The 26,641-nt window shown below is 39.6% G+C and overlaps 1 protein-coding gene across 8 annotated transcripts in view; it reads left to right on the top strand.

Moving 5' to 3' along the window:
* Positions 1-26,641, top strand: part of TTLL7 (tubulin tyrosine ligase like 7) — an 87,187-nt gene that overhangs the window by 38,051 nt on the left and 22,495 nt on the right. For all 8 annotated transcript variants that reach the window (XM_087889879.1, XM_087889881.1, XM_087889877.1 and 5 more), the window contains 7 exons: positions 5,377-5,471; positions 6,959-7,106; positions 7,208-7,281; positions 11,843-11,978; positions 13,565-13,651; positions 23,163-23,352; positions 24,875-25,140. In XM_087889879.1, coding sequence (XP_087746005.1) covers positions 5,377-5,471; positions 6,959-7,106; positions 7,208-7,281; positions 11,843-11,978; positions 13,565-13,651; positions 23,163-23,352; positions 24,875-25,140 — 996 coding nt within the window. The remainder of the gene's footprint in view (positions 1-5,376; positions 5,472-6,958; positions 7,107-7,207; positions 7,282-11,842; positions 11,979-13,564; positions 13,652-23,162; positions 23,353-24,874; positions 25,141-26,641) is intronic.

The raw sequence follows: 26,641 nt of genomic DNA, 5'->3' as shown, positions 1-26,641 counted from the left end.
GTGTTCAGTCTACCCAGAATCCTGTCCACATCGTCAGGAGTCACAGGATCAAACTCATCCCAGATAACATTCTCAAGACCTGCCTCAGTCCTCCCCCCTGAAACTACCCAGTCGGAGTCCAGAGCTTCCCGAATCTGAGTGATTTTGTCATGCAGATACTGTACAAAGTCCTCGGCTCTACCCTCCAACTACCCTTCCATGTCCAGGGAGAACTGGACATGGAACCACTGATTGGTTCAAAATTGGGAAAGGAGTCCGACAAGGCTGTATACTGTTATCCTGCCTATTTAACTTATATGCAGAGCAAATCATGAGAAAGGCAGGGCTAGATGAATCGAAAGTTGGAATTAAGATTGCCAGGAGAAATATCAACAACCTCAGATATGCAGATGATACCACTCTAATGGCAGAAAGCGAAGAGGAACTAAAGAGCCTCTTGATGCGGGTGAAGAAGGAGAGTGCAAAAGTTGGCTTGAAACTCAACACTAAGAAAAATAAGATCATGGCATCTAGTCCTTTCAATTCCTAGCAAATAGATGGGGAAGAAATAGAGGTAGTGACAGATTTTATTTTCCTGGGCTCCAAGATCACCACAGATGGGGATTGCAGCCAAGAAATTAAAAGACACTTGCTCCTGGGGAGGAAAGCTATGGCAAATCTAGCATACTAAAAAGCAGAGACATCACCTTGCCAACAAAAGTGTGTATAGTCAAGGCTATGGTTTTCCCAGTTGCAATGTATGGCTGTGAAAGAAAGGCTGAGCACCAAAGAATTGACGCCTTTGAACTATGGTGCTGGAGAAGACTCCTGCAAGTCCCTTGGACTGCAAGGCAAACAAACAAGTCAGTCCTAGAGGAGATAAAACCTGACTGCTCCTTAGAAGGTCAGATCCTGAAGATGAAACTGAAATACTTTGGCCACTTAATGAGAAGAAAGTACTCACTGGAGAAGAGCCTAATCCTGGGAAAGATTGTGGGCAAAAGAAGAGGACGACAGAGAATGAGGTGGCTGGATGGAGTCACTGAAGCAGTAGGCGTGAGCTTAAATGGACTCCAGAGGACAGTAGAGGACAAGAAGGCCTGCAGGAACGTTGTCCATGGGGTCGCGATGGGTTGGAGATGACTTCGCAACTAACAACAACAAAGTTACAGATAGATTAATGTGCTTGAAAATAGTTCTCCATCAGATGTGTTGATCACTACTTTCAGGATCTCTAGTCAATGTTGAATACAGGATTAAGGGATCTGCAGCAGTAGTGGGTTTCAAATTTCGGCGCTACCAGTTCGCTATGGGTAGCGTGGGTTCGTGTGCACTCACTTTGTGAGTGTGTAGTGCTTCTGTGCATGCGCAGAACGTTTTTGATGACGTCTGGGCGGGTGGGGGGAGTCTCCCGCCGCCGCCACTACCAGTTTGCCTGAACCGGGGTGAACTGGGAGCAACCCACCACTGATCTGCAATTTTAATACATCTCAATAACAACTGTAAAGCTGCATAGTTGGTAGTTGGTAACAATTGTAAAACTGCATAGTTCATTCATTCATTCATTCATTCATTCATTCATTCATTCATTCATATTAATTTATATGCCACCCATCTCACTCTGCAAAACAACTCTGACAGCAGAATATATTGTGTTGTACTCTGTGTTGATAATCTGAGTTTTCCAGACTGCAGATGTTTGCAGTTAAGTGAAGCCAGTAAAGAAGAATATACAAACGTAACATTCATTGATTAAGAATTTGTTTTGGGGTCCAGTTTAAAATACTAGTTTTGATTTTAAATGCCTAAACGATTAAAACTATCTTAATAAATCCTTTCATACTTTTCCTGTTCTCAGGATCTAAGCTAAGGGAGGGGAAACTGTTACACCCCAATATTGCTGGCCTACAACTCTGAACAGTTATAGGCAATACAATCAATAGAGCGATACTTTAGCAAAGTATACTAAAAATATTTTTAGAATAACAATGTAGCAAATTTTGGCTTATCCCCAACTGTGGGAGATAAGTTTTTAAGCAGCTTAGTATTTGTGAGAATTGAGGGTTGTGGCTTAAGATCTTTCTTCCTGTTGGTTAGAGAGGAGAGTGCATTGTAATTATTATTTTCTGTCAGAATACATATTTGGATTGCAGAAACATATGAACATGATGTTAAGCAACAAAAGCACAAGATCAAAAGTAGACAACTTCTAGGTTTTGTGAAGCATTTTGTCTAGTTTTTGATACCTACTATAATCAGGGGAATCCAAATTCAAAAATCAAAATATAACAGCTTTTTTGCTATTTGAGAAAATGCCACTAGCAAAACATTATTTGTGTGACTGCTGGCTTCGTATTGCAAGAGGAAGATAATTTCCAACCTCACATAAATGTACTGATTGCTATAGTCCCCAAGATATTGAACAGGACCTAATCCATCATTGTGGTGTACTCATTGAGTAGCAGCATTATTATCTGTAGTCCGCTGCATAAATAATTGATTGGTCTGTTACTAATTCTATCAAATTTTATTGATTTGCTGTTGAAATAGGCTACCATACAGTATATATGATAGCTTACATTCAGTGATTTTAAATAGCATGGAGTTCAGATTTATTCCATGAAATATTCTATATCATGGATGAGGAATCTGTGGTTCACCATATGTTATTACACTACAGTTTCAAATATCCCTCACAACTGGCCACGATGCCTGAGCTCCTAGATATAGCATTGGAGTGCTATTAAGTGCAGAAAATCAAGACTCCAGGCAGTTCAACGATGTATTTGATACTTTCTTCCGGCTCAGCTTGGTCATCTTCTAAAAGGGCCATGAATTCCCAACTGTGATCCTATTGGGAAGAACAGTGAAATGTAACTAATTCTATATTTTTGAACCTTACTCAATTTTTTTTTGTTAGAAGGAATAATATCCTCATATATCACCTTTTTTCTACAAAGCATAATAAGCTTCTGTATATACATATATTCCTATACTTTTCAGATTTGTTTTGGTTTTAGAATAGAATAGAGATAGAAATAGAAATAGAAAGAATAGAATAGAATAGAATAGAATAGAATAGAATAGAATAGAATAGAATAGAATTCTTTATTGGCCAAGTGTGATTGGACACACAAGGAATTGGTCTTTGGTGCATATGCTCTCAGTGTACATAAAGAAAAAATAAAATATATTTATCAAGAATCATAAGATACAACACTTAGTGATAGTCATAGGATTCCCTTTTTGACTCGTGCGATATACAGGTCCTCAATGGAAGGCAGGTTGGTAGCGATTGTTTATTCTGCAGTTCTAATTATCCGTTGAAGTCTATGTCTGTCTTGTTTGGTTGCAGAGCCAAACCAGACAGTTATAGAGATGCAGATGGCAGACTCAGTAATTCCTCTGTAGAACAGAATCAGCAGATCTTTGGGCAGTTTGAGCTTTCTGAGCTGGCGCAGAAAGAAAATTCTTTGTTGTGCTTTTTTGATGATGTTTTTGATGTTAGGTGTCCATTTTAGACACCTAACATCAGAGATATGGTAGAACCTAGAAACTTGAAGGACTGTACTGTTGATATTGTGTTGTCTAGTATTGTAAGATGTGGTAGTATAGAAGGGTTTCTCCTAAAATCTACCACCATTGCTACAGTTTTGAGTGTATTTAGTTCAAGATTGTTCTCGTTGCACCACAAGGCTAGTTGTTTAACCTCCCTTCTGTGTGCAGATTCATTGTTGTCTCAAATGAGACCAATCATTGTTATATCATTGCAAACTTCAGTACTTTAACAGAGGTATCTTTTGAGATGCAATCATTGGTGTATAGAGAGAATTCGAGAGGGGGCTCCTGTGCTAATTGTACAGGTATCTGATTTCACCTGTTGCTTTCTGTCTGTTAGGAAACTTATGATCAATTTACAAGTGTGGTCAGGTACAGCCAGCTGATTTAGTTTAGTTAGAAGAATATCTGGAATGATGGTATTGAATGCTGAGCTGAAGTCTACAAAGAGGACCCTTGCATAGGTCTTTAGAGATTCAAAATGTTGTAAGATGTAGTGCAGAGTCATATTAACAGCAGCATCTATCGATCTATTTGCTCGGTAGGCAAATTGCAAGGGGTCTAACAGCGGATTGGTGTTGGTTTTCAGGTGGGCCAGCACTAGCCTTTCAAAGGTCTTCATAACTACAGATGTTAGAGCAACAGGTCTGAAGTCATTCAGTTCCTTGATGAAGGGTTTCTTCGGCACTGGGATGATAGTAGGGTGTTTGAAGCAAAAAGGAACATAGCACATCTCTAGAGATTTATTAAAGATGCGGTTGAAGATGGGGGCACAAGCTTTTAAGCAAGAAGGAGTTATTTTGTCTGGGCCCGATGTGTTTCCTGGCTTTTGTCTGTGAAATAGGCCTTGCACCTCATTCTCTGTATTTATCAGAGGTGATGGGCCCAATGGAATGGGGTAGGTTGTAGGAGGCTTGGCTGATGTTAGTGTGTCTGAGATGGGGATTGTGGAGATGGGTGGCAGTAGTTTTCTCTCAAACCTACAGTAAAACACATTTTAATAGCTTTACATTATTAGTTTTATGTAAAAATTAAAAGTTAATACAAATCATTAAACATTTTGAAATATGAATTAAAATGTGTTACACTGCACAGTGCAAACATTTACTCTTTCTCCACTTGTGATTGAGTGTTCATACTCCAATTATAATAGCAAATAGGTAAATAATACAGGCAAAGTAAACACATTTTAAATGTAACTCATTATTTTGGATATATCATATGCCATAAAATTTATAGCATTTGTGTAAATCTTACCTGCTTTATAAATAAGAGGATTTTTTTTCAGATAGAAAAATATGCTTACCGTATTTTTTGGAGTATAAGATGCACTTCCCCCCAAAAGAGGGTGAAAATTTGGGTGTGTCTTATACACCGAATGTAGCCCCGCCCACTCACTGGCTGCCACCCTTTGGCCTCTGCCTCCCAGTAATTTATCTCCTTGCAGCAAAAACAGCCTGTTTCATTTTCAGCACAGCCTGATTAGCACAAGCAGCTGATTGTTGGTTGGATCGTCCTCCTGATCCTCAGCTGTTTCAGGCTGCAGGGATTGCCATTGCCTATTGCAGCGGGCCTCCGCTGTTTGCTGCAAGGAGGCAAATTGCTGGGAGGCAGAGGCAGATTTTTTTTCTTGTTTTCCTCCCCCAAAAATGTAGGTGCATCGTATAGTCTGGAGCATCTTATACTCTGAAAAATACGGTACTTGCTACATTTGCAAGTAAGGATCTTGAAAATTTGGTCTGTGATGCATGCATATGTGTCAGTGATGGAAAGTTTTGTACATACTATGATTTATTATTTAACATTCCTAAAAATGTTCTTTCCCCCCCATTTTCTCAGATTAATCGAGCCCCCAGTTTTGGTACTGACCAGAAAATTGATTATGATGTGAAAAAGGGTGTCCTTTTGAATGCATTACAGCTTCTCAACATCAGGTAAATATGCATAGGCCAGTTGTCATTATTTATTTTGGTTATAAAAGAAAAAGAGCTACCATTTACCCGACCTTCGCTCTTTCCGCCGTGGGCTGAAAACTTGGCTATTTCACCTGGCCGCCTTGGACTGAAGGGGGTTTTAATCTGGGTTTTATTGAATTTCTTAATTTTAACTTGGACTTTTGTTTTAATGGTTTGTCTGTTCTGTTTTAATTGTTGTGAGCCGCCCTGAGTCCTGTGGAGATAGGGCGGCATACAAGTCCCAACAAATAAATAAATAAATAAATAAATATTTTCCAAAAATTGTTGTCATATGATTTAAGTTAAATCATATTTAATCCGAATATAATACAATCTTTGTCATTATTGGAAAAGAGTAAATTAAATCTTAGTTTGATCCAAGAACTATACTGGTCTGGCCAGATTTTTTATGAAGTAGTTTCTTGAGGCAGAAGAAAGACGTAATCTGATTGGATTAAGAAGATTACAATGAGACTGGTACTACTGTATATCTATGGATATTATTTTGTGTCATGTGAAAATGCCTAGAACCATATGATTTCTTTTTAAACAGCTTATTATAAATGAGGCTTCTGAGGACATTATGTATTCCTCTGATCTAGTTGATGGTAGGAATTCCAATATCTTGTTTGGTACCGTCTGTCCAGGGCAGTGGTGAAATCCAATTTTTTTTACTACCGGTTCTGTGGGCATGGCTTGGTGGGCATGGTGTGGCTTGGTGGGCGTGGCTTGGTGGGCATGGCAAGGGAAGGATACTGCAAAATCTCTATTCCCACCCCACTTGAGGGGAAGGATACTGCAAAATCTTCATTCCCACCCCACTCTAGGGTCAGCCAGAGGTGGCATTTGCTGGTTCTCCGAACTACTCAAAATTTCCGCTACCGGTTCTCCAGAACCTGTCAGAACCTGCTGGATTTTGCCCCTGGTCCAGGGTCTTTAGGAGGAATTAGTTGTTCATGTATTACCAGGTGAAGCATCTGAAAGCAGCAGAGTCTGGCAATTGCCAGGTGTTCACCACCCTTTCAGGGCCTGACATTAATAACCAACTGAGGAGGATTGTTTCTGAGGAGAACCTTTTTCTGAGAGTTCATTGTTTGGCTAACAGAGATAGCTCCCATCTGCTTTCTCCTAGGGAAGAGCAGTTGTAGTAGTAGCAACTTCTATTTCCCCTCTATTGCTGCTTGTCAGTACCAAGCACTCATTGGCTTGCCAGTGAAGTTGGATGAAAACAAAAAGGTTGTCTTGGAATAGCTGCCATGTAGCAAAAGGAAGAAAATGGCCGACCTGCAATCATGGCAAACTTTTTGTGCTTTTCCATCTGGGAGGTTGGTAGGTATGGGAAAAAAGTGATCTTGCCAGTCATTAGCAAATAAAGATAGCCCTGGACTCTGACATCATTGTGCCAGAAAAGCTGAAAATCCCACTTGGTTGGCTTTTGTTGATCTTTTCCAGTATTTTCTTTTCAGGACAAGCGATAAAAGAAAAAATTTAGCCAAGCAAAAAGCAGAAGCTCAGAAGAGGCTGTACGGCCAAGGGTCAATGAAAAGGCTGTCACCTATATCCTCTGACTGGGAAAAGCAACGGCGTTCCCTAGAAAGGAGGAGAGAAGAACTGGTAATTTAAAACATCTATGTATATATAAATGAAGGAGCCATGTTTTCTACCTTTTTCTCTAGTGGTATGTTCAGTCATTTCCACATGTTCTTGGCTTCCAGAAAGAGAGACTTGCACAAGTACGCAGGCAGATCTCCAAAGAAGAGCATGAAAACAGGCACATGGGAAATTATAGGTAACTATGTAATCCCTAGTTTCCTAATTCAAAGTATATCTTGGATTCATTTGATTTAGAATGGAATTCACTTTGCTTGTATCATGCTTGCGTAAAGGTGCTTTTTTCTTGAATGATGAAATGGGCTAATACTAATAGACCTTAGGATGGGTGTAGGCTATGTGTTCTTAAAATATTATTGCTAACCACATGATGAATCATGGTTCTATAGTTCTCAGAGACATTTCAGAGATATATATTCAGAGGGAATGCTTTCCTGGCTAAAATGGAAGTTTAGTATAAAGATAGATGTAGTATGAAATCAAAGCCATAACGAAGCCAACTTTCTTAAACAACATGTTCCCCAATTGATCTCGGATTATAACAGCAAGATCTTAATGAGTTTTTCATTCTGTTAAACTTTAAGACAGATTTTGAGGTATGTCGCTATCAGCCTAAGTTCTTTTGATAGTTTACAGAAGAATGTCCTGTCATGCATCAGGAATTCCTTAAAAATCATGATAGCTCTTTTTAAAAATGAGATACAGAAATGTGTTTCTTCTGAAAGGAATATCAAAATGCAGCATAAGGAAAGATAAAAAATAGAGAACTAATTTTAAGAGCTTTATAATGTGTTTTACTGGCATGTAGCAGCAGAATTGAGTGATGCGGTGGCTCAGTGGTTAAGATGCTGAGCTTGTTGATCGAAAGATCGGCAGTTCAGCCGTTTGAATCTCTAGTGCCACGTAATGGGGTGAGCTCCCGTTACTTGTCCCAGCTTCTGCCAACCTAGCAGTTCGAAAGCACGTAAAAAATGCAAGTAGAAAAATAGGGACCACCTTTGGTGGGAAGGTAACAGTGTTCCGTGTGCCTTTGGTGTTGAGTCATACTGGCCACATGACGATGGAGATGTCTTCGGACAGCGCTGGCTCTTTGGCTTTGAAACAGAGATGAGCACCGTCCCCTAGAGTTGGGAACGATAGCACATATGTGTGAGGGGAACTTTTACCTTTACCTTAGCAGCAAAATACCTGGTGCCTGATTGCTCCCCAATTAAAAAGGAAAAAAACCCTGAAATCTAATAAAATTTTAGATAAAATTGATCGCATCCTGTTGCATAAGGTGTTCATTATAGTGTTTTTGGAAGCTTTTTGTTAGAACTTCTCCTTTGATATAATGTTAAATATTTTTATTACTATGTTTTATTTGATATTTCATTTGGGTGATATTTGTGTGTTTTAAGAAAGCCTTGGGAAAACCAGGTTTTGAAAGATGACATATACTAATATCAATAGCACTTAAACTTATATACCACTTCACAGTGCTTCACAGCCCTCTCTGAGTCAGCATATTGCCCCCAACAATCTGGATCCTCATTTTATTGACCTCAGAAGGCTGGAAGGTAGAGTCAGCCTTGAGCCCATCAGGATTGAACTCTGAACTGTGGTCAGAGTTAGCATACAATACTATTTTCCAACCACTGTGCCACATTTTAATTAAAGTATCCTTATGTGTCTGCTGCTAGAAATTAGGTCTTGGTGTGACTATAAGGAATTTAATCGACTTTCAGAATTGTTTAGGGGGTTTAATTTTTCTTGATTAGTTTGGGCAACTAATAGATATAGTTTATAGGAAGGATTCAGCTCCCTAGCCCTGGGAAGCTTTTCACTTTATACCATTGAAATCTAGTAATGTTCTTATTTTATTTTTAAATATTTTGATCACAAAAGAAACAAAAAAAGACTGAAAATGTGAATCCTTTCTCTTTCAACTTTCATTATTAATTCTTGGTCACAAAAGCATTGTTGAATCATCCTTAGCAGTACTATTGAGGAATAATTTCCCTCTTTATTCTAACACTGCCAAATAATAGCCTCAATATGTGTAAAATTTGTAATACTGCATGTAGCTTACTCTGTAATGTGTTTTGAAACATACCATCACAGGGAAAAGTTGTATGTTGGAAAGAACTTCCTTTTCTCAAACAAAGCATCCATTGCATATTGCCATTACATATAGCAGATTTAGTGAGATTCCAAAGTAGTTGCAATACTTTGTGTATTTATCTATGCAGCAGCTTTAATTCTGGTGTATTCCAGAATTTGTAAATGGCAGAAGGAGGCATCTGTCCTGAAGTCTGGAACATTTTTGTGTATGTGTCATCCAGCAGTCCATAATAGCCGCGCTGGATATTAATAAATTGTAATCTGTGTGGTCGGAGTGGAACAGGGAGCAGTCATTTCAGCTGAATAGAAAGGAGGAAATGGGTTATAATTGATAGTTGTTATCGGAAAGAAAGTAGTGGGTGACTAATGCAATTTTTGTGGTTTTTGTAATGTCCTTCTCAAACTCACTCTCTCTGTCTCTGAATTATGAATGCAATATATAATGTTTCGTGTCTCATGCAAACCTGGTTGACATTACAGTGAGTATTTGAACACTTAAGCTTATTATTTGTATAAAGACAAGCTTTATTCCTATTTTCCTTTTTTAGTTGCAGTGTCTCCTTTCTCCAGTGAAAATACAGTAGATTTTAAGTAGAATAAGTGTTTTCACAGTCTGTGTTTTGCTTAAATATATTACCAAATCCGTGTTCTCCTTGAAAAATCTCGGTGGCTTAGCTCTATGCATAAACCAATGCAATGTAATACATACATATATATATTTGTTTTCGTAGATTTTCATGGGTACAGGTATGCAAGTCTTGGTGTATTCGGATCTTCTCCCGTGTAATAAATATTTGACCGTTACAGGGAGGAGTCATAAAATGAGGGTGTGGCTGACTGAGGAGGCCTTATAAGACCGAAATAGATCTATCTTACTCTCCCTTAAGTCTTACAGTAGACAGCATAATGCTGCTTAAATGTCTGATAAAGCCTAGAAAATAGTGATTTGGGATGTCACTTAACTATGGCAATACAAACATCTTGATTTACGTAGGAAAAACCCTGGCTAGAACAGTAATGCGCATATATATATATATATATATATATATATATATATATATATTCTCAGGTTTTCGCGGGTGTTTGTATGTAGGTCTTTGGTTATTCGGGTCTTCTCCCACGTAAAATTGGAAGTGTCTTGGCGACGTTTCGACGAAGTCTCATTCGTCATCTTCAGGCTGGTGTTCTCAGCTTCGTGCTTCCAGGAGCAATGTGAGATCGCAGCTGTCTCTTCCTTTTAACTGCTAGTGGGGGTGTGAGCTGATTGGGTGGGAACTTGGCTGTGTTCTGATTGGGTGGAGGTGTGTTCTGATTGGTTAGGGGCTTGGCTGTGCTCTGATTGGATGGGGGGTTGGTTGTGCTCTGATTGGCTGGGGGGGTGTTCTGTTTGGGTGGGGGCTTGGTTGTGCTCAGCTTAGTCTGAGTTGCAGGGGAATTTGAGCTGGTGAGCTGCGTTGTTGTTGTTTGGCTTCGTGTTTGTGGCCGTGAGAGCTCTTCATGGTGGGTGTCAGTCTGCTTCATGTATGGATTGGAGGGGTTTAAAGTGGCTAATGATGCAGCTGCGGTCTGGCTTCTGGTCCTTGGTCGTGGCTCATTATCAGTGTGGGTTTGAGTCTGCTTTCTGCGTGGATGTGTGGTGGTGACATCCTGTGTGGCTCTCGTGAGTGTGGGTCTGGTGTCATTCGATGACATGATATTGACTTTAAAAAGACCAGAACTATCGCCAAAACTGAACACTTTAACAACAGAATAATCAGAGAAGCCATCGAGATAGAAAAACGCCCACACAGCATGAACAAACGAGACGATACCTCCCGCCTACCAGCCATTTGGAAACCTGCCCTTATTGACAAACGAGTCCCTAACACGACGAATGACACCAGACCCACACTCACGAGAGCCACACAGGATGTCACCACCACACATCCACGCAGAAAGCAGACTCAAACCCACACTGATAATGAGCCACGACCAAGGACCAGAAGCCAGACCGCAGCTGCATCATTAGCCACTTTAAACCCCTCCAATCCATACATGAAGCAGACTGACACCCACCATGAAGAGCTCTCACGGCCACAAACACGAAGCCAAACAACAACAACGCAGCTCACCAGCTCAAATCCCCCTGCAACTCAGACTAAGCTGAGCACAACCAAGCCCCCACCCAAACAGAACACCCCCCCAGCCAATCAGAGCACAACCAACCCCCCATCCAATCAGAGCACAGCCAAGCCCCTAACCAATCAGAACACACCTCCACCCAATCAGAACACAGCCAAGTTCCCACTCAATCAGCTCACACCCCCACTAGCAGTTAAAAGGAAGAGACAGCTGCGATCTCACATTGCTCCTGGAAGCACGAAGCCGAGAACACCAGCCTGAAGATGACGAATGAGACTTCGTCGAAACGTCGCCAAAACACTTCCAATTTTACGTGGGAGAAGACCCGAATAACCAAAGACCTACATATATATATATATATATATATATATATATATATATATATATATATGTATGTATGTATGTACAATATATATATTGTTTAACTTCATTTTAATTAAGCATGTATACAGGATAACAGGTTGTGGAATTGTTTGCATCTCATAGATTTTTCCTTTCTTTTATTTATATTGTAGACGTATTTACCCTCCCGATGATAAATTTCTACTTGAAAAATATGAAGGTTTGTTAGCCACAGCTTTTCAAACATTTCTTGCTGGGAGGGCAGCTTCACTTCAACGGGAAATGAACAACCCTTTGAAAAGGATGAAGGTATCAGTAGTGCTGCTATTGACTTAATGGTTTCAAATAATTGTATTCCTATGTGGAAATACTAAAATGTTTAGATTCTTTTTTCTTCTCATCCAATTTGTAGTACTGTCGAACAGTTGTGTTTATACGGCAGTGAAACCAACATTGTTGATTTATACATTTTACTAATAATTCAAACATAGCTTGATGAAAAAAAGTACAATTTTCCGGTTTCATAGCATTTGCTTACTTTTAAATGTTTGTTTAAAAACCAGAATGGCTGAATCCATACGTCAAGGATTCATAAACCATGTGTTATGTCTTTGCATGTTGCATCCAATTATGGTTTGTCCCCCATACGCTTTTTCTGGCTATTCATCTATCAAGTTTGCAAATAGCACCCTGAAAGAGAAAAACATGTCATATTACTTCAGCCTTTCCAGGGAGAAGATCTGATAGATGTTGCCTGGTTTTGAAACCTCAAGCAGCTTTTTAAAGAAATGCTAAACTGCTTGTTCATTTCATGCTTGTTTCAAATGGCCTTTACATGGACAGCTGTGCTGGAATTCCTATGTAGTGATCTTAGCTGTGGTTAGGTAGTACCATCTTGTCTTCTCATTGTGGAATGTTAATGTTCATAGACTCAGAGATCAATAAATGTATAGGACTGCCGTGGATTAAGTTATTGTGTTCAACTGCTTAATTCCTGACTAGTTTAGCTTTTGGGCACCTATCAATAAAATATGCCAAAAGCAATTATATAGGAGTTAAATAAAAAGTGACGCCTTCGCCTCCATAACTCAATTTAAATAGGGATAATTTAATAAAGAAAACAGACAATAATTCTTGAACTGAGCTCTTTTGTTACTTGTATTTACTTCTCCACATAATCACCACCATTCACTCCACACTTCTGCCAACAGTGGACAATCATCACAAAAGAACTCCACACTTTGTCTCTTCAACCAGGTCCTGATAGTCCTTTCTGCCTCTTCGTTTGAGTCAAACAGATGCCCACTAAGGTATTCCTTCAATTTTGAGAAAAGGTGGAAGTTGCACAGAACCAAGTCTGGACTCTTATGACGGATGAAATAAGAGGTGAGATCCAACTTTGCAATTGCCTCTTGTCATGGCTCATGAGGTATAAGGTCTCGTGTTGTCACCTTGCGGCAACATTTCTTTCTTGTGCTTCCAAACTCCGTGTAATTGTTGTTTCAGAGGGATAGAGGTGGAAGAGATGGAAAGGACTGTCAGGACCTGGCTGAAGAGATTAAAGTGTGGAGTTCTTTTGTGACAGCTGTAACTCATTTGGACATCATTGGCAAAGTATGTAGCGAATGGTGGTGATTATGGGAAGAAGTAAATACAAATAGCCAAATAAATTAAAATGGAAAATAACCCTTGAAGCTATTAAAATAGCCCTATTTAAACTGGAGGTGGAGGCATAGTTTTTCTTTCAACCATTGTAATTACCTCAACAAGAATAATTGCAAGTTTCCATTGACATTGTTTTTAATATAAGGGGGGGGGAGGGCGTTTTTCACAACATACTAAATGTTGTGTGCATTCTGACTTGTTCACATTTATTCAACAATACATCTTTTCAGGAAGAAGACATATTGGATCTTCTGGAACAGTGTGAACTTGATGATGAGAAACTAATGGGAAAATCTGTCAGATCACGTGGACCAAAGGTATTTATTGAATGGAAATAAATGACATTTATATTTTTAAATGAAGTGCATCTGGTTCATCTAAATTCTGAGCTGAATTAGGCTGTTTTGGATCAGTTCTGTGTGCCACATTCCCAAACTGAATTTCATCTGAAACAACCAGAAACTGATTGCCGCTGTCATAAAATTTCATGAGCAATTTAACATTCTGGAAGATTACAAAATGATATTTCATTTGCCAAAGAGGTTACTGTGCTTTCATGTTGCTAGAAGCTAGGCAGAAGCAGAGAGAATGAGAAGGGAACCAGTTGAGTGATTGACAGCCATGACTGACAAGTCTACCTTTCAATTCAACCATTAATCAGCAGCCCTTCGGTCATACTAGTTTGCTACATGCTGTTCCCCACTCTTTATAGTGGTTTTTCAGCCATGCTGTCACACTTTAAAGAGCTTTCCTGTGGTGTTAGTGAAGTGTATGTGTGCAGTTAATTTTCTGTCTTCCCATCCTGAAAATCAACGTTGATGGCACTTAATGTAAAAGGCTATAAACCACTCTTTTTACAATTTGTCAGGCTTCTTAGGAAAGGGTGACTCTGTATTGTTGGTTATCACAGAATTAGACCACCAAACAAGTTTCTATTTCTTCTCAGTTTTATAAAGGGGATCGGATCCATGGTAAAATTTCTTCTGAGGTTGTTTGTTTGCTAACAGATGTTTCATTACCCAACTGGGTAACATCATTGCACTGATGATGTTAGCTAGTTGGGTATTGCAAAGTCTGCAAACAAACAACCAAGTTCTGAGAACACTAAGGATTCCACAGGTCAACCTAAGCTATATAGTATATATTCTCTAAGATACCTTGTGTCTGAAATTTGGCAGGGTCCTCCTTATAGAAGGGACAGTGTGTTTGCAACTTTTATCTAATTCTGATAACACTGAAAAAGGTACAGGTTCTTTTAAAAACATCAGTATGTGAAGAAACATAGTCACCTCAAACCTTTCCTCCTCAATGCATTTGTTTATAGGAATGCCCACAAAGGGCTATTATTTCTACAAACATTATCCTGCTTTATTATAATTAAAAATAATAATCATTTGTCAGTGTGTATAAGAGTTCATGATTACGATAGACATGGCCACAGGTCAGCCATTGGGGACAGTTGGAATAGGACATGGCAACAAGGTCAGCCAATGTATAGGCATAGCAACTAAGTCAGCCAATGAGGGCTGTTTGGGAGCTGAAACAGCTTGGCACTTGGCGTGGCTTAGGTTAACTGATATGTATAAATATAAGTTAAGTACTCCTATTATTGTCCTTCCTTCTATTAACTGCTTCTGTGATTATGCTTCTGATTCTGAGAACTGCTCTTGGTATTGTACATATGTGTGATGTGTTATTATGTATATAAGGAAGTTTCTTATTTAATGAATCCTGCTGCATCAGTTATCTGTGCTTTCTGGATTTGATTTTCTGCAACAAACTGACATTATTATTGTTGTTGTTGTTGTTGTTGTTGTTGTTGTTGTTGTTGTTATAAAAAGTTAAAAGGTTATTGCTGTTTGTTCATTTCCAGGCTACTAAGTTTGAGGCACAAAGCTTTGTTCTACAAAGCTCACTTTGGAATAGCTTGCTTTCCTGCCATTTGAAATATTGGGTAGCATCTGTGCTTTAGTCAACATTCAAAGGGAGAGATGCCTTTTTTTTTTTAATCACATGGGCAAAAGGCTTCCTCAATAAAGAGAAAGTCTTGTTCCTTTAAAAGAAAAAGAGAGAAGTCCAAGGACAAAACATGACAAAAAAGAAGAAGTTCTGCCTGAGTTGGGAAATAAAGCAGCAGTGTACGATCTTCCCAACAGTTTTGATGGAGCTGGAATTACACTGGGGGATATCCAGGGAAAAGAAATAGAGGATTTTGCTATAAGATTCAGGTTGTTTCTGTAGAAATAGGAGAATACTTTTAGTCAAGAATCTGCAAAAGAGGTGAAAGTGAAGGGTATGAAAGTCACCTCCAGAAGGCCATCCCAAATTGTGTAAGCTGTTCCTTTATCACAAATTGGCTCAGAAAGAAGACCAGGCAAGGTGTCCCCTGGAAGGTGAGTGGTTACAGCAATATTGGGCAAGCACCAACACCAGAGCAGAAAGTGAAGCCAGGTTGTGTAGATCCAGTGGGCTTCTTGAGAAGAAGGTTTGTTGAAACCTCCACACTTTCAATCAGTGGGTCCTGCCTCCATGTTGCTATAGGGTGCCAGAGATGGGATCAAGAACAGTGGAGGGCAGCCTTGAGTAATACCAAAATTACGTAATAATATCTGTTGTTTTTTCTTTCTTTGAAGAATGTTGTTTTTACCTGACTGGAATATTACCTCCCCCACTTCTTCTGTTTACATTCTTTATAGCCGGAATATTAAAAAGATTGATGGGTTATTTGCATTCTTAGCTTCTGGATTTGACTCAGTAGCTAGGTTAGTATTAGCTACTCTTAACAGAACCATTAGGGGGCAGAACTACTCTATGCCAGTGTTTGTTAACCTTGACAACTTAAGCTGACTGGGCTTCAGTTTGTGTGTGTCCACACATCTTAAAATTGCCAAAGTTGAAAAACACTACTCTATGCTATTGGGAAAACATATTTGCTTATCCAAGCATCAGTCAACATTTTAAGGGATAGCGAGTGAGATTCCAAGTTTGTGGTGCCAGAAGTCTCTTACGGGATCTATCAACTCACTGAAGTTTAGCAAATTAGAATTCCAAGCCCAGGTAGAATTAGAAATAATAGAACTAAAATAAAGAAGGAGGAGAATCATAACAAAATGAATGTAGAGAAGAACTTAAAAAAAATGGAGCTGGAAAAAAAGAAACATTGAAACTATAAAAAGAAGAAAAGGAATGTCCCTAATAAATAGAAAAGAAGAGGTGAAGAGCAGGGTTCTCTGAATCTAATATTTTTGTAGGAAAGTAGACATTTTCAGAAAAGGAGGGGAAAATCCAAACTGCTTCCTGAACAATTTTTAAATGATTTGTCTTATCTACAAAATTAGGAAAATTTGGTATATTCAGTTTTTTTTAGAGAACTAGTTCTCTATTTTTAGTGGTCTATGAAATGACTTGGAATGACATGGATAACTATACAATATTCAGGACTGCAGCAAATTCCTGGTTAGGACACACTTGGTAAAGGCATCTTCGTCTTACTCAATCTTCCCCCACAACTTTAAAAGAATGTACAATAGTTGGCAAGATCATGTGGAAGCCAACATGATTCGATGTCACAGAATTAGCACAATTTGTATAATTCGTGGCCCAAGGACTGACCACCTCTATGATCTTGTTTCCTAATGGGACTCAAGGCCCTAGAAGCAGTAGGAAAGATGGTCCAGAAGCTGATTAGTCAAGTCCTCTGGGAGCCAAAAATATCATTCAATGTGACTATCTCAAGATGTTTCTAAAATGAGAAGAATCTCGGCTAATTAGATTAACCCAGGGTCGATAGCATGTTTAAGTCCAGCTACATCATATCAAAAACAACTTTATAATATCCGGCATCACTCAACCTACAACCAGGAGGTAAGTTTCCTAATAGGCTAGCTTTCAAGTGTTTTAAATTCAGGTCACCTCAAAAGGGATTGTTCCTTAGTGAAGGTTCAAGAAAACCAAACTGAACCTTGGACCTACAAGCTAAAGAAACCTCTCAGAATAAGTCTCCTTAAATTCTCTGTGGGGATTTCATTTATACCCATGAGTTGAGTAAAAGTGATAATAGTTAGGCATCCACTAATGGCTTAGAAAGATACAGGAGGCATGATCTCCATTATACATAATTCACTCATCAGGGACTCACACATGGTCAAGTATCACGATTGCACATGCTGTGTGCTAAAGGCCAAGCTGAAAATCCTCTTATCAAACTACTTATTCAGTGGAACAGCCAGAAAGAAGAATGGGTATTTTGCATATTCCTATGCCATGCAGTCTGGAGGCATATTTCTTTCCTCAGCAAGAAAGAAAGACAGAATCGGCAAAGAAGGACCTCTTAAACCTAACAGCAAAGAATTCTCCAGAACTTGAAACTAGAAGACACAAACGGAGCAGAGAAGTTTTGGTTAACCAAGTTAGGTGGATACATAGTCCCATCTACTCAAAATCTGATCAATCAGTTAGGTAGCATGGAAATAGACGGTTTGAAAGGAAAATAATATACAAAGATGCCAGGAGCACTCCTCAGAGACAACAGAAAAGAAAACAAGAAAAGGCCATGACAAGTACACAAAGCTGTCCCAGACACAGCCACCATTGCTCTTCCAACTGGAGTTTGACTCTAGGACAGGGGTCTCCAACCTTGGCAACTTTAAGCCTGGCGGACTTCAACTCCCAAAATTCCCCAGCCAGCGAAGCTCCGGAGACCCCTGCTCTAGGAGGATCTTCAGATTAAGAACCAGCTTTGCATAGCAGACTAGAATTTATCATGGCTCCATCCTTCCACAAAGCTTAGAATTCCATCTTCATCAAAAGGAAATGACTTTTGTGTCAGTACTACAGTGCAATTATATTAACACTGTTTATATTGTAATACAGTGAAGCTGAAGTTGGGGACTATAAAACTTGAGAATGCAACAGGATTGTAGACATAGGCAGGCAAGAAGGTTTATGTCAGAACTGTTGTCCGAGATTGCATTATACTTGGACAATAAATAATAAAATACTAATTTCTTTTTAATGTAATAAAAGACATGCCAAAACTGCACTGACTGCAAACAAAACCTTCCTTCCTTCCTTCCTTCCTTCCTTCCTTCCTTCCTTCCTTCCTTCCTTCCTTCCTTCCTTCCTCCCTCCCTCCCTCCCTCCCTCCCTCCCTCCCTCCCTCCCTCCGAAACTAGTACTGTAGTTTGTGTCCTCTAGAGGGCATACTATACTTTATAACTGGAAATTCTTCATAGTCATTCACATTGGTTTAATACTTTTATGCTTGCTAATACCACGCTTCTTGTAGTTACAGTATTGGATATTCATTCACAAAATGGCATATGCATGCCTCATGCATATTACCTCTTTCATCCTCTGGAAGATTTCTTAAGGCAGTTTTGTATAATTCTGACTTGGTTGCTTCTGTGTCAGGTGAAAGAAAGAGGGGACTGTGTCACTTCAAATGTGAAAAAATTGGATCTTTTGTGTGTTGAATTACATCCCCCCCCCATCTATCACAATATCATGACCTAAATTTAGTCATCTGATCCATGGAATGATGAGAGTTGTAGACCAGAGCTAGGAAAAACTGCCATTAGCCACACAGTTCCAGTCTCATAATAACAAACCGTACTTTATGAAAACGGTTGCTAAACCTTCCGTTTCCATGACTGCCACGTGGAATTTTGTTTATGTAACAACAATGACCACACCTCACTGAAAAAATATCCAATTAGCATTTTGCTATGTTGTCTTATAGCTTGAGTTTGTACATAGGTTTAAACCAAATACTGTATATCATCTAGATCAGGGATGTCAAACTCGTGGCCCATGGGCCGGATGCGTCACATGCTGGCCACATCCATGCCCGATTTAGCAAAGTGGGAAAAAGTCACGATACGTAACATAACTCCATCTTGATGATGCAAATTTAATATCTCTGATCTAAATTCAAGTGACCATGACCAAACAAACCCATGGTTTAACAGAATTCTAGACCCAGTGTTCTTTAATAACTATCAAGAAATATAAGTTTGCTGACATCAGGAAAAAAAATAAATACAATATCAGATTCCTCAAATATCTCTAATTTTGACTTGGGTAGTTTGGACAGACTAACTATGGTGGAGAGTAAGATGAGTTTGAAGGCCCCTTGTATGGGAGATGGAAACTAGCAAAGAGGTGACTCGTTATCTCATTGGTCCACCAGTTTCACTAAGGTCAAGGGATAATGAGGGCTGCAGTCCAAAATCTCTAGAGGACATCTGATAGTCTTCATCTGTCTCCCCACTTCCTTCTCCTATGAGAAGATACATAGAAATTCACAGTCACTGCTTGCTTAGCCCATTAGATGACAGTAACTATTGATTCACAGCAATCCTTTCAGTAAATTTAGTCCCACTGAAAAACGGGGCATTTAGATACCTTTAACGATGAATTGCCTTATAGCCCTTTGAGATGCCAGTTTAATGACAGCCCTGTGGAATACAAAGGACTGCAGGGTATATCCTAATCCTCTTCTGTACGTGTGGCACAGCATTGGAAGATGAATTAGCTACTTCTTTGTGTCAAGTGACCTACTTTTCATTTAAGTTTTTATTTGCCTCTGTTCTGATAATTCCTAGCCCTCAGCTGGTAAAAAGATTAAGTCTCAATCTCAGCTGAGGATGGTATTGGAGGCAGATTGCAACAAATGATACCATCCGCTGTCCCCTGTATGAAAGAAGTGACCTTGTTTATTGGTGTGGCTGTTTTTCTGACTTTGTCCTGTCCTTTCCTTTCCTTTCCTTTCCTTCTCCCTTCCCCCTTCCCCCTTCCCCCTCCCCTTCCCTTCCCTGAGATTACAGTGAGATTTCCTGAGCAAATTCTGTTTCCGTTGCATACAGATTTATCCCCCAACTATGAAATATTGTTTTTTGTTTGTTTTCTAATTAGTTCCAAATCTGTATTGTAGTAGCTTGTGTTGGATCATTACACTAATGAGCATGAATCAAGAGTAAAATAATAATAATAAAGCTTTGTGGCAGGTTTGGGAAATGTATAATTTCCATTTGAAATAGTTGTAGTGAATTTTTTTTTCTTTCACCATTATTTGCCAAAGTTTTAAAACAGGAGTATACTTGAACATATGGGGTCCTTGATTATGACTATTTGTTCTGTTTTGTGTTCACAGTATTTTTTCTTTGTTTTCAATGTCTCACAATTTGTAAACCACCCACAGTCGCTAGGAGTGGAGTATCATATTAATTTAATAAATTATTATTAGCAAAACTTCTGATTCTATTTTTTCTGCTGTTGTTAGTGTTCATATGTAGCTTAAGTCTCTAAATGCTTCAATGCATTTAAAAATAATACATCACTGCGATACTTGATGGGGTAAGCAGTCATTGTAAGCTCTGGGCCTATTCATACATGCTTATCTCTGTAGATAAATACTGTATGGTGGAAAAAGTTGGAGCAATCAACTGGGATTCTAAAAGTCTATGGAGATTCTCAGTCATCCAGCTCATGGTTGTCCCAAAGTTGCTTTTTCACTCATTGAGGCCACTTGGAGGTTTATCTGTGCCTCAGAGTCACCTGAATAATGCAAATGGGTGCGGAGCCTTTTTGTAGGGCAGAAAACAGCCTGTAGCCAAGAAGGCTTCACACCTATTTGCACTACTCAGGTGACCCTGAGGACACAGATAATCCTCCAAGTGGCCTCAATGACTCTCTAAAAGAATGCAAATGACCAGCTGTCTGCAAGGAATATAATCCTTTCATTCCCCACCATCCACTCAAAGCTAAAAGCTTCTTGGGTGAGAAGCTAAAAGTCTTGAAAGAAAAAACAAGAAAACCTAGTTTCCTCCTGAAAAAGCACCTTTGGAACAACCAACTGGGATTGAAGTAATTGCCAAATCAAAGGCAAGCAATTGTGACATTCTATATTAGGAATTTATTGTATGTATGTATGTATAAAATCCCAAATCTTATATAGCTTCCCTCCAATTAATTTCTTTATTGGGGGGAGTCATATAATTGCTTCATTTCTGGGTAAAATTGCATGTTGCTTAAATATATAGTTAGCTTTTTTAATATAAGCAAAGATGAGAAAGCTGATCTAATATGAATATGCCTGGGATTTTAACTTTTTGGCCATGCTAATTCCACCAATATATGCATTGATAGAAGATCCAATAAAGTGAATTTCTTTTTTGTTTCATGAGAGAATACATTTTTTATATGTTGAAATCCCCACCTTAAATTTGTGTTTTTTTCCATTATTAAGTAAATCCCCTGATTATAATAAAGATTTTCTTTATATTTCTTTGCCGGCGTTAGTCAAAGTAGACAGCACTGATAGCTTTGTCTAGGTGTAAAATAGTTTGATATATTTTAATGACCCTTCTTCTCTGACACTAATTTATATCTATTTTTTTGGTGAATGACCTGTGTCAAGGAAATTATTTCATGATGGAATTTATTTTCTATTAACGTTGATATCATCTAACATAGCAATGAATCATGAGATTCCAGCTTCCAGTGTGATTTGATATCTCCTTATGTTACTGATGTACTGATAATATATTTGAAAGTAGGAAGGAATTTTTGTAGTGACAATTATGTTGTGGGTGATCTCTGATAGGAAGTCTGTCAAAAGCTTCACTTCGAATGTTGGGAAATTTTAAATTAGATAGTTTTAAATTAAAATATTAGCTTTTTCACTGAGTATCTGTTGAAAAGCTTCAATATGGTAGCATTAAAATATTGAAAGTAGGCCTCCCTGTGTTTGAGAAAACACCCTGAATCATTTATATATACAAATATATATATATATTTGTGCTACTTTAATTAGTTGTTTCCAAAATGCCCAATATGGATAGGTTTTTAAAATAAGAATATTGCACTGTGCTGTTTTCCTTCAGATAAATTTCAAGCACTTTCTTGAGAGTTGTATACCACAGAGAATTTCAGAGAGCATAGCTTTCATTTCCTGAAATCCCTTCTCCTGGATTCTTAAAGGCCTAGGATCCTTTTTCTGTTTTGCATCTGTTCATCTTACACACAGATCTTGGGAATTTAAAGGTCTTTAAAATAGGTTTAATGGTGCTGTTTTATGATCAGGCTTCTCCAAAGTAGTGTTCCTTCAGATATGTTCAATTTCAAGTCTCAGAATTCACTTCTGTTCTAGGAGTTGGTTCAATATGTCTTTGAGCTTCCAAGCTGTGGATGTAAAAAATTGTAACTGTCTTTTACTTACCAATGTATTGTGTTCTGGAATGTTGTAAAAGCTAAGCTCAGATTGACACATGATAATACCTATATATGATATATATAAAGATTTGACTCTAGTAAGGTGAAGGTAAAGGTTCCCGTCGCACATATGTGCTAGTCATTCCTAACTCTAGGGGACGGTGCTCATCTCTGTTTCAAAGCCGAAGAGCCAGTGCTGTCCAAAGACGTCTCCGTGGTCATGTGGCCGGCATGACTAAATGCCAAAGGTGCACGGAACACTGTTACCTTCCCACCAAAGGTGGTCCCTATTTTTGTACTTGCATTTTTCATGTGCTTCCGAACTGCTAGGTTGGCAGAAGTTGAGACAAGTAACGGGAGCTCACCCTGTTATGCGGCACTAGGGATTCAAATGGCTGAACTGCCGACCTTTCGATCAATAGGCTCAGCCTCTAAGTCACTGAGCCTCCGCGTCCCCTCTAGTAGTACTCTAGTAGGCAAACCTTATTGCAGTCAGCGGAACTGATCTAAGCTCTTATATTTTGCATCTTAAAATTTCTCGCACATTCTGAATCAGGTTGAATTGATAAAAATGAAGGCTGAGGTTTAATACGTTTTTCTTCTTTTCTCTTGCAGCCTCTGTATTCAATGCCAGAAAGTGCACAATTCATGAAAAAGAACAAGAATGACAGCAGTGGCAGTAGTCATGAAAGCAGCAGTGACATCTCTGAATGGGAAGAGGAAGCTGAGAAAGAAGATGAAAATGGGAAGAAAGAAAAAAATGTCACATTTGATCTCGAAGATAGAAAATTAATAGAGCGATCCAGTAAGTTATATGAATGGAATTGATTAATTTTTATATTAATATCCTTTTTTTAAAAAGGAGATTTGCTGGTCATTTAAGTTTATAAGACCACTTGATTGAGAATGTTTTCTAAATGTGCAAACATATGTGATATCTTGAAATACTTCAGAAATTAATTAATACATACTCTGTTGTTATGGGGAGGCAGAAAATTTTTGGTATAATAAGAATTAAAGCACATTCCAATTTTTTTTTAAAAAAACCCACTCATTCCCCACATTCCTGTCGATTGTTTTTCTCAGTCCTCATAATTTAACAGCAAGGAGACCATAACTACAATCCATCCCATTTGGCTCTATTGGCTGGGATTGTTGTGAGTTAATTCAGCATCCTTAGTCTGAACTGAACAAATAGGGCAGGCAATTGGACTAAAAAATTTGGTGGAGTAATAATATTTGATAATGAGTGAAATGCAGGAAAAGAGAATCCAAATGAAGCTCTCACGGCATTGAAGTCTGTATTATACATGGCATAACAGAAAGCTCCACTGATTATAATTCAGGAGATGTTGAATTATACCATAACATGCACAATTAACTGAGGGAAGATTTTGAAAGAGATTATGGGTGGTTTTGTTATTAGGTCTCTTTTGATAGCTATCTAAAGTGTTAACACCTGTGTGTGTGTGTGAGAGAGAGAGAGGCAGTATGTGCAGGGTGGTGATACAAAGCAGTGGTGGGTTGCTACTGGTTCGTCCCAGATCAGGCAAACCAGTAGCGGCGGCAGTGGGAGACTCTGCCCACCGCCTGGACGCTTCTGCACATGTGCAGAAGCATTGCTTGCGCACATGCATGTACGTCTACAAGCAAACTGGTAGCGACGGGTTTTGAATCCTATCCCTGATACAAAGGACAGGATTTATCTTTCTTGAATTTAATTCTCTTTCTTGAATTTAATGTGTGAGTGTGTGTTTGTGTGTGTGTGTGTGTGTGTGTGTGTTTATAGTATATTTTAAGCCTATTTAACAGCAAAAGACCGGCCCACAGTACCTCTGCCAGCGAAAACGGAGCTCGTGAGAGCCACGTGAGAGCCGTCTGAGGCCCTCATGAGCTCCATTTTTGCTGGCAGAGGGTTGCAGGAGGCCGTCGCAGCCGAAAATGGCAAAGTGCTCGGGCCACCACAGGTACCACCGACACGAGTGATGTCGAGCTGGCCACGCCCACCCCTGGCCATGCCCACCCTGGCCCCCTGAAGTCAAACACAACCCTGATGCGGCCCTTACTGAAATCGAGTTTGACACTCCTGCCCTATCAGTTTTGCATACGTGCATGGTAAAAGTCCAGAGTAGTGGAAAATAAGAGACAGAATATATGAGGAAAGGTATTTAGAGGCCACTTGCAACATTGGATTGAAAAGTCAAAAAAATCCACACAAAATTCAGAATATATTCTGAGCAGATGCATGCAAGTTTGGAGGTTGTTGTTTTTTTTAATCTATAATTGTGATTTGGGAGAGGACTTGAAACTTTTGTATTCATTTCCAGGCAGAATGCACTGGAAGCAGCCACTGAAAAAAGTCCCATCTTATGTATCTGCTGCCTCCTCGACTAGTCCTATCCGGCGTTCTGTAAGCTGCCCTCGATCCATTTCAGCTTTGGCTATGCAAATGCAAGCTGACAAACGCCCTTTCACAGCCAAACCAGTAATGCATTTCTCTCGGTCATCACTCGCGAGCAGGTCACACTCTTTAAACAGAGGTTCATCTACTATCAAAGTGTCTCACACTGCCAACCAAGGTTCTGTATCTGGGGTAAGTTAGCAAAGCATGCCTGTTTTGTAATAACAAATATTTAATGAAGTGTTCAGGAGTTGGGGGAGATGAAGAGCAACGAGATTAATATTTTACCATCCATTTTGCTATCCAAACCATTTTTTAAAATTTTTTTTGTTTTTACAAAAAATTAACCAGTTGCACTTGTGGCCAGAGGAAATAAAGGTGGCTTAGGCATTTTATTCTACACAACAACCTTGTTCTAAATGAAATTTTTTGCTTCAGATTGGAAAATGAAAAAGTTTTACAGGAACTGCACATTTGGATAATCAGAAGATTCGGAATCATTAGGAAAAAATAAAACCTAGAGGGAAGTTTTTTGCAGAAACTCCTGGGGGTGGGAATTGCTGTCTTTATTTTATCAGATGAGTAAGGATTATTTGGTTTAGTTTTTCTTTAGTTTTTCTTTTACATGTATATCTATATTTTAAAAAGAATTCTTGCTGTCCATGGTAATAATTCATGTTCCATCCCTGAAAGTTTTTAAGAAGAGATTGGACAGCGATTTGTCCTGAATGGTATAGGGCAGTGATGGCTAACCTTTTTGCCATCGCATGCCAAAATTGGGAGGGAGCACTGGGGGGTCATGCGCATGCGTGCCCACACCCATAATCCAATGCCATTTGCGCCCTGCCACCCTGTGCATGCACATGAGACCCCTTGGCACATGCATACATGACCCCCCCCCGCGCCCCATTTTGGGCCTAGCAAGCCTCCCTGAAGCCTCCGGAGGCCAGAAACAGCCCATTTCCCGACTTTTGGTGGGCCTGGTAGGCCTGTTTTTTGCCCTCCCCAGGGTCCAGAGGCTTTCTTGGAGCCTGGGGAGGGTGAAAACTGCCTTACCTACCACCCGGAGGCCCTCTAGAGGCTGAAAATGCCCTCCCAGAGCCTCCACGCGAGCCCTGTACTTACCTGGCATCCAAAACAGTCTGCGTGGAAACTCCTGGGAGGGGAGGGGCAGCCAAAAATTAGCTGGCCGGTACGCACATGTGCACTGGAGCTAAGCTAGGGCAATGGCTCGCGTGTCCGCAGATATGGCTCCGCGTGCCATAGGTTCGCCATCACGGGTATAGGGTCTCCTCAGTGAGCAGAGGGTTGGGCTAGAAGACCTTCAGGGTCCCTTCCAACTCTGATATTCTGTTACTCTAATAGCATGGATTCCTAGAAACTTTCCCACAGAGTTCCTATGATTATGTTTGGTTCATTAACATTTTCAACCTATTTCTGTACATCTGGATGGGGAGGAACAGGCTTCGGCTCAACCCTTCCAAGACCGAGTGGCTGTGGATGCCGGCGTCCCGGTATAACCAACTGGTGCCATCGCTGGCTATTGAGGGCGAGTCACTGACCCCCACAGAGGGGGCTCGCAACTTGGGCGTCCTCCTGGACACACGGCTGTCTTTAGAAGAGCATATGACGGCCGTGGCCAGGGGGGCTTTTTATCAGGTTCGCCTGATACGCCAGTTGCGCCCCTTTCTGG

The sequence above is a fragment of the Pantherophis guttatus genome, chromosome 3, assembly GCF_059756535.1.
Source record: "Pantherophis guttatus breed Tessera chromosome 3, ASM5975653v1, whole genome shotgun sequence".
In the NCBI taxonomy this organism is placed as follows: Eukaryota; Metazoa; Chordata; class Lepidosauria; order Squamata; family Colubridae; genus Pantherophis; species Pantherophis guttatus.
Note: the sequence above shows the minus strand (reverse complement) of the source record. Positions and strands in the feature narration are given on the sequence as shown.